The sequence below is a fragment of the Quercus suber genome, unplaced genomic scaffold (assembly GCF_002906115.3).
Source record: "Quercus suber isolate HL8 unplaced genomic scaffold, Cork oak 2.0 scaffold_1162, whole genome shotgun sequence".
In the NCBI taxonomy this organism is placed as follows: Eukaryota; Viridiplantae; Streptophyta; class Magnoliopsida; order Fagales; family Fagaceae; genus Quercus; species Quercus suber.
This window is the reverse complement of record NW_027070562.1, coordinates 59,725-67,839: the sequence shown is the minus strand read 5'-3', so window position 1 is coordinate 67,839 and position 8,115 is coordinate 59,725. Positions and strand designations below refer to the sequence as shown.

General features: G+C 32.8%; 1 protein-coding gene across 1 annotated transcript; it reads right to left on the bottom strand.

Annotated features, from left to right (window-relative positions):
• Positions 1–4,558: 4,558 nt before the first annotated feature.
• Positions 4,559–7,192, bottom strand: LOC136065789 (uncharacterized). The gene is made up of 4 exons (XM_065769447.1): positions 7,083–7,192; positions 5,474–5,587; positions 4,981–5,082; positions 4,559–4,807 (listed from the first exon to the last, which is right to left on the bottom strand). Exons 1-4 carry the CDS (start codon positions 7,134–7,136, stop codon positions 4,763–4,765), a joined length of 315 nt encoding a protein of 104 aa, XP_065625519.1. The 5' UTR covers positions 7,137–7,192; the 3' UTR covers positions 4,559–4,762.
• Between the last annotated feature and the right edge of the window lie 923 nt (positions 7,193–8,115).

The window sequence follows — 8,115 nt, the reverse complement described above, 5'->3', positions numbered from 1 at the left end:
CACAGCAAAGGCTAACTTAAGAAGATTCTTTAAGCCTTAAAAAGCTTTTTTTTTTTTTTTTTTTTTTTTTTTTAATATGTATAAAAATTGTACTAAAACAAATCCAAACAAGGTTCAATAGTTTGGTCAAGAACAAATTAAACTCAATCGCTATACAACATGTAAGACACGTTGTCACGTGATTGGTGGCTTTGAAGTCATTATTATTATTTATTTATTATCAACCATATTTTTGGTGGATATAGATATAATCTTGTACAAAAGTGACATGAACCCACCATGATTTTCTTTTCTTAATAGATAGGATAAGGTAAGCAGCACTTGCAAACAACTTCTTGGTAGAAGTTGGAATGGCCACGTCTGCCGGCATAGTTGGGTTGAAGACAGAGAGAGGGTTGTGAAAGAATAGAGAAATTTGTGCTTTGATTAGAACGGGTCTATTTCTTGCACACCAACCTTTTTTTCCTTCTTCTTTATCTTATACTATAATTTAGTAGTAGTATATGATTATGTCTTTCCTTATCTCTTTGGGTTTTGTTCAATGCTCCTTTCTAGGAAGCTGCTTCCATTGTTGACATATACGGATTAATTCAACTATGCATATTCCTTGATTTTTTTTTTTTTTTTTTTTGTTAAAATTATTTTCCGTATGGTTCCAAAGAAGAGCATAGTTTAAGTGGGAAAATTATCACAATTTAGTGACATGAAAAGCATAATGTTCCAAGTTGGAATGATCAAAAAATTTTAGGGGTTGCTTTTAAATATGTGGCTGATAATGAATATGTGGATGTAACCATTTTTGTCCATAGGGTGGGAACTGGGGAGGGGTGTGACCTTGGTTTAGATTAAGATGTAACATTTCAAAATTTTCCATTTTGGTATTTATCTCACTTTATATGTTATGGCCTACCAGTTTGGGCTTCTTGAAAGGCCACCTAGGAAGTAATTTACTTCATATATCCACATTAAGCGGTTGTAAGAAAAAGAAGCTTTACCCTATTGTTGATGTTTATCAAAGTATAATATTGAGGTTAAAGCTATATTAGTAGGGATGCCTAGGTGACTAAACTTGTCTGGATGAAAGTGATTGATGATATACTAAGTCTAAAGGATGAAAGTTATATTCCTACCTAAATCTTTAATTAGTTCTTCAAATCCATTTTTATCTTGTTGGCCTCATAGACTCACTCTACCATAATTTTGTTTAGTTGATGTTGTTCACATTCACATATATAACCAAAATGAAGATATACAACTCAAATTCCATATTAGTTTCCCCAGTTGATAATGTTTTGTCAAACTCTTGGATCATAACAAGGTCATGTACTTCATAGTCACTTTCTATTTTCTATTTAAGTGAAATTTTTTCCTTCATAGTCACTTTCTATTTTCTATTTAAGTGAAATTTTTTCCTGCAGATAAAGATTGGGACACTTCATCCTCTTAGACCAACGAAAGGACCAAAGGCCAAGAAAAAAAGAAGGGGACTCATTAACGTGGGCCAAGCTTCGAAAAACTTTATGCTGGCCCATGATTTGATTGAACAAGCAGATTCCAGATTCCAGATTCCAGTTTATGCTGGTCCATACGATGTACAAGTACAGCACATGACACAGGTGTATAATATATATCTCCTTGATAGAAAGAACCTTCGAAGCAAAGTCATATGGACTTTCGATGTTTGGCTCTATGCATGGCTAATCCAAGCAAAAGAAAATGTTGAGAGAAATAACACCTATCTATTTGTCAACTATCACTTTTTAGTTGAATTTACCTTTTTTCTTTTTTCTTTTTTCTTTTTTTCATTACTTGCCCACATGTCAAAGACTAGTAAGAGTTGTGGCACAAAAATTGTGCCCCAAGACTTTCTCCTATCCAATATCTCAGTTCACGGCTATTGTACTTGTACTAGCAAAGCCTTAAAATAAAACACCCTACATCTGGGAAAAAGTATTATAATATTTTTCATCACTACAAAAAAAGAGGCTGCCTGAACCTTTGGTGAATTTCGCAGAGCCTGGCTTAATATGAACAATGCTATATACTAAAATAAAAAAATTCACAACATTTTTTTTTTACAATAATTGAATTTGCAAACTTTTACAAGTTCTCATATAAATCAACCACTAAAATTATTTTCTCACTTAACACTAACAATTTGCCGCAACATAATTGTGAAAATTATCATTTTTTATGTCTATAAATTTTATGCTTCATCATATTCTAGGATGTATTTAGGGAAAAGTCAGGTTCTTTGTGTTATTAGCCCCTCAGTTGCTATTTTACCAACCAAGACGCTAAAAGAGGGCTTTACCTAGATATGGGTACCTAAAATTTTTTGCCAACTATGAATAGTAAGGTTAAAAATAAAAACACATATTTTAATGAAGTGAGAGAGGAAGAGAGGGAAGAGAGAGATGAGAAAGAAGAGAGAGAGAATTGATTTGTTTATTTATTTTAATGAGTTGTATATAAAAATAGAACTAAAATGTTATGTGAGTTATAAAATAAAATAGTAAAATAGATAAAGTAAGTTTTGAAAATATATAATAGACATTTTTTGCATTCGATTGTTAAAGCTAAAGCATTTCTGATTTTTTTTTTTTTTTGAGAAAAAGCATTTCTGATTTTGTTTGAATAAGAATGGTAGGTATGGTTCCAAAAATGGGTCCCATGGTAAATTATTGACATGTCCTTGCTCTACCTAATACCTATAGTAAATTATTGTGTCTCCGATTTGCAGTTTTGTATGCACATAAAAATGAAAGAAAAAATAAAGTCATCTTTCCCAAAAAAAAAAAACACAAAATTGAATAGATAGGCAATAGCTAATAAATAGTTCAAAAACGCAACGTTGATTTGGGCCCTCAACCCCCAAATTGGTTGAATTGGGATTGGGATTGTGAGAAAATCCCTCCCAATACAATTATCTTATCATTATCATTCCAATAACTGTGGAGACCCTACAACCACGTTCCTTAACAACTATAATGAAGACATAAGCCATCAATGACATGAGAGGAGATATGTCATCAATGAAGACATCAACTGTCCTTGTTTCTTTTAATTGCATAGCTAGCAAAACCAACTAAAGTAGCTAACCCTCCAACTATTTTTTAGTTAACATGTGAAGTGTAGACACTCCCTTTGTATTCTTCTAAAATATGCATATAATTATCAAAACTATATTGGATATTGAACCGCTAGGACACTACGACAATGATTCATAATTCAACCGTTGAGCCATTGATTTAACTCCTATTAAAATTAGTAAAAAAAAAATTGTAAGAAAAGTAGAGAAAAATGAGTATTTGTCCCTAATTTACAAACTATGTAACAAAATGCACCAATTTTGAAACTATTTAGCAAAATGTCCATATTTTTTGAAACTTGATTTTAACAAAATCAAGTAACAAGTGAAACTCAAGATTAACAATATCAAGTTCTATGGATATTTTGCCACTCAAATTTTTTTGAAAATTTAAGTGAAACTCGACATTGCTAATGTTGATTTCTACTTAAAAATATACATAAAACTCGATTTTGAGAATATTGAGTTTTACACAGAACTCAATTTTGTTAAAATCGAGTTTAAAAGACAAGGACATTTTGCTAAATAGGTTCAAAACAGAGGTATTTTTCTTCATAGTCTGTAAATTAGGGACAAATGTCCATTTTCTCCAAGAAAAGTATACATATATAACAAATATGCAAGTATACTTAATTTTGAAACAATACAAGAAAAGGTACATCTCCAATTGAAACCTACTCTTTTTATTATTCAAATTAAATATTACAAGTCTAAAGATATATCTAATGTTATGCTATTTAAAAATTATTTAAATGACGTGAGGCCATATATACTTTAGGTATAAAAAAAATTAAATTAAATTTAAACCGGAAAATAAATTATTTCCATTTCATCCTATGCCCTCAAATTTTGCATGATTAGACAACTCAACTATGGTACACTAAGATTTTGGTAAATATGGTCATGCAACCCCAAGCAGACCTCAAGCTAGTCTAAATGGGAGGGCAATTCTTCTCTGCCACTCTCAACCTTTACATGTATTTTACATCATTTATGGTTAATAGGAGTGGATTTGACTAGCTTGCTCTAACCCTCTTTCAAATTCAACCAAAGATATGAGGCCCAACCCTGCATGCTCAATAAAAACTATGAACTTGCAGATACCCTATCAAGTTTCCAACCTAGAAGACTACTTCAAATTCAGCACACTCCAACTATATGAACAAGTTGACTTCCAAACCCAATTGTAATTTCACATTTTTCATTTGTATTCGAAGAATGGGTAAAGCCAACACATAAATGGCCTATGTTGCTCCAGAAACAAGAATAATGAACATCTGTCCCAAAAGTGAATGTTGATTAAAAGAATTCATTGAAACCCTTAATAGTCTTCAAGCTAGGTCATAGAAATATGACTAACAAGTAGGAACCAAAAGCAAAATATTTATAAGGAATGGATCATGTTCCCACTAATTTGAAAATTAGATGAATTGAATTCTGCAACAGAATGGTAGACAGTATCACAAAAAAAAAATTATGAATAACATGTTCTATATCAAGGATTTTGGGCAATGTTTTTACATTTTAGAATCTGATCACAGAGTGCTGGAAGAAAGAATTTTTACATCATACATGTTAGTTTGGAAGGATAAGTAGCAATTCAAATAAGGCAGAAACAACATTTATTTGAAAGATCTAACAGAATGAATCTGCAATTTCTAAAATTTATCACTACTGCACAAAAAGACTTACAATGGCACTCCAGTAGTCCGCCAACTGAAAGAAAATAGAGTTAATCATATAACTAGTAACACAAAAGATCAAGTCAATTGAAGAAGAAGCTATCCATTAATCAAATCCAAACTACCATGTTTACACATATGTGACAGAGAGAGGAGGGAGAGAGAGAGCACATACATGCGCACAAACAGGGAGAAAAGAAAGTATACCTGAGTCAGAATACTTTTTCCAGTCTGACCTTCAATGACCAAGCCTGCGGTGAGACCAATCATTGCCCATGCTCCATTAATTGCTTCAATTTCACGTCTTCTCTGCAATCACAACATAGTTCCAGCCAGACTGATAAGTAACTTGAATCACAATAGTAACTTACAAACAAAAATGCCTTTGTTGTCACATCATTGACTGATAAAATCCATCTTGTATTAGGGGGAAAATAAATTAAATATTAAAAAAAAAAAACTGAAAAAAGAAGGAATTTAACAAACTTGTTCCTCTTTTCTTATCAAGAAAACTTATCCTTCCCTAAAAAAAATAAAACATATGTCACAAATGCAAATTCATGTCCAATATGGGACTTCCAAAGTTCCCGCAAAGATTGATCTTACTACCAAAACATCTTTAAATTCAGAAGATATTCATCCCCACCAACAGCTTATGAACCAAAAGATTATACTTAACAAAACATCGAATTTGCTTCACCTTGAATTTCTCTTTTGCTTTAATTTCTTGCATTTGTTTGGCAGCCAACCGCTTGGCTTCCAGAGGATCAACCATGATCACTTCATTCTTTGGGCCTCCTTTCCTTGAAGACACCTGTACATTCATCCATTTATTTTAATGAGTGCATCCATAATGTAAAAGAAACATAGGATAAGAAGCAGAATATGATTTTATTAGTGCTAGGCATATTATGGCCTAAGTGGCCCAAACCAATTGTAGGCTTATGTACTTGTAGAAGAAGCAAGTTACCCTTGGATTAGTCTACGGTTAACCTTAGATTAGTCTAGAGTTCTCTAGCATATAAACCCTACATTGGGTTCATTGTAAATTGAAGAGCTTACTAGTAAATATGTAGCCTTAATTCGTGTTTACTCTCTCTTTCATGCTTCACTTATCATTCAATCACCCACAATCACACAACTTTAATAATTAGAATGGGCAGCAAGTAGAAATTCAATAAAGAAAATATTTTTTCTACCCATAGGCTCCAACTTAATTGAGCAACAAAGCACTCAAAGGAAAAGAAGTACACAAAAATAAAATGTAAATTGCACCCTTCATTGAATCTAACCCTGTGCTTTGGATGAAGTAAATGATATTACATGGAAAATCTATATCAATGGAATTAATGATTCCATGACTTAAAATCCCATCAATTTACTAATTTCATTTTTTGGATATAATGTACATTAAGGAAATTCAATTCATCTAAACCAACAAAATTCCATAAACAACAGCAATAACGAATTAGAGAGCACCTTCATTCTTCAAACTAAGTGGGCTTTTAATTTACTCCAGTTTTAAGTGCACCAAAATTTTCCAAAGGTCTCAAGCTACATTGAACTAGCCACCTTCTAAGGGTTGGAACTTAGCCATGTAGTAGCATCAATTTAATAATTTATTTTAATATAACTCTGCATCAACAAAGGTGTGTTTTTTACCTATCAAAAAAAAAAACAAAGGTGTGTTTTAGCTATTCAATGTTGGAGCCGCACTTGATGTTGAGGTGGTTGAACAAGATGCAATTGGAACAGGGAAGAGAGTTGGCAGCTTGAGCAAGTGCTTGATCCTCTTGTTGTAGACATACTGGGTGGAATCCGACTATGAAGAAGTTTTGGTTGAGATGCATTGGGCCTTTTATTGTTGGTCAAGGGCAAGTCTCTGGTTGTGTTGTTGTAGACACTGAGGACTTAAAATGTTCTTAATGAGGGAGAACTGGAAGGGGAAGGTGCCAACAAGACATTGAGAATTTGCAGAGGGACAGGGAAGAGAGAGAGAGAGAGAGAGAGAAGAGGTCAAGGGGATGGTAAGGAGTCAATTAGCTAATACAACTGCAAAATGTAGATACATAACAAAGGACACAATGCTTACCAAAAATCATGTCTACTATTTATGGATGATTCCATTTTTAGGCATGCACCATCAACCAAGCAAGTACCACTGAATCATCTAACACACATCCAGAGTCTAAACATTTTGCTACCACAAGGCACTAATTAAATCACCAACAACATACCTACAAACCTTGATCATATTCAAACCAAAAATATTGGCATTAAACATGTGGAAGCCTTGAAGTGATGCGTACATTAGGGTTGGCCAAGATTCGAAATGCTTGGCCTCTGGTTGTGTTGATGAACATGCTTGTGTCTTTGTCTCTTCTCCATCCCCACCTGAGATTTTTTTTTTTTTAATGAAAGATTAATATACTGAAAATATTTTATAAATAAAAAAGGAAGGAATACTCGGGCTTTATCCCTCTGAACTTTATATATATATATATATATTGATAAGTAAACGTAGCTCTAAACTTTGAATTTGTTAAGATGGTAAAATAAGAACTCAGAAACATATTGAGTTTGGGGATCAGATTCCTTTACAGAGGTGGACACAACCCTTTGTTACATAACGAATTAATCAATCAACCATTTTATGCTTTTCCCCATTTTAAGTTAATTTCTACTTTTCTTGGGTTCTTGTACTTCAATTATTGAAAAGAATAATCATGCTGCTTCTTCCAAGCCACATTTGTCAAGTCATAACTGGGTCAAGGCATGAAAATTCCTAATTTGCCTTAAGACTGCATATGAATTTCAATTATTAAATAGAAATTTTGTTTTGCAAGAGGACCAAAATAGGCCAGTACAGTGCTTGCATCTCCTATTTCTAATTATTTATTAAATTCTACCTTAAGATCCCTCCTGCTTTTCCACTTACAGAAAGAAATGATGATTGAAATTGGAAAACACACTCTAGTCAACTCAAAGTGCATAATCCATATGCCCAAATCTTGATTAATCCAAACAATGTTTATCACATATTTCCCAAGGCATAAAATCATAGTGAATCAGGCTAATTCATATAAATCTTCTATAAGTTCCAGATAATGTCAAAGTTGAATAGTATTTGGGGAATTTCAAATTTTGGTTTAGTCTGTAAGCTGATGCCCCTGACTAAAATGGTCTCAAGGGTTTTAGACACCTTACCTATTTGGGGAATAAAAAAAACAAATTGTCATTTGGGAAATGCAGGCACGATTCCTAGCTCCACACTCTCCTTGTTTACTTTATGATGAAGGATTGATTTTGTATCCTTTATTAGTAAATTACCTCACACNGGTT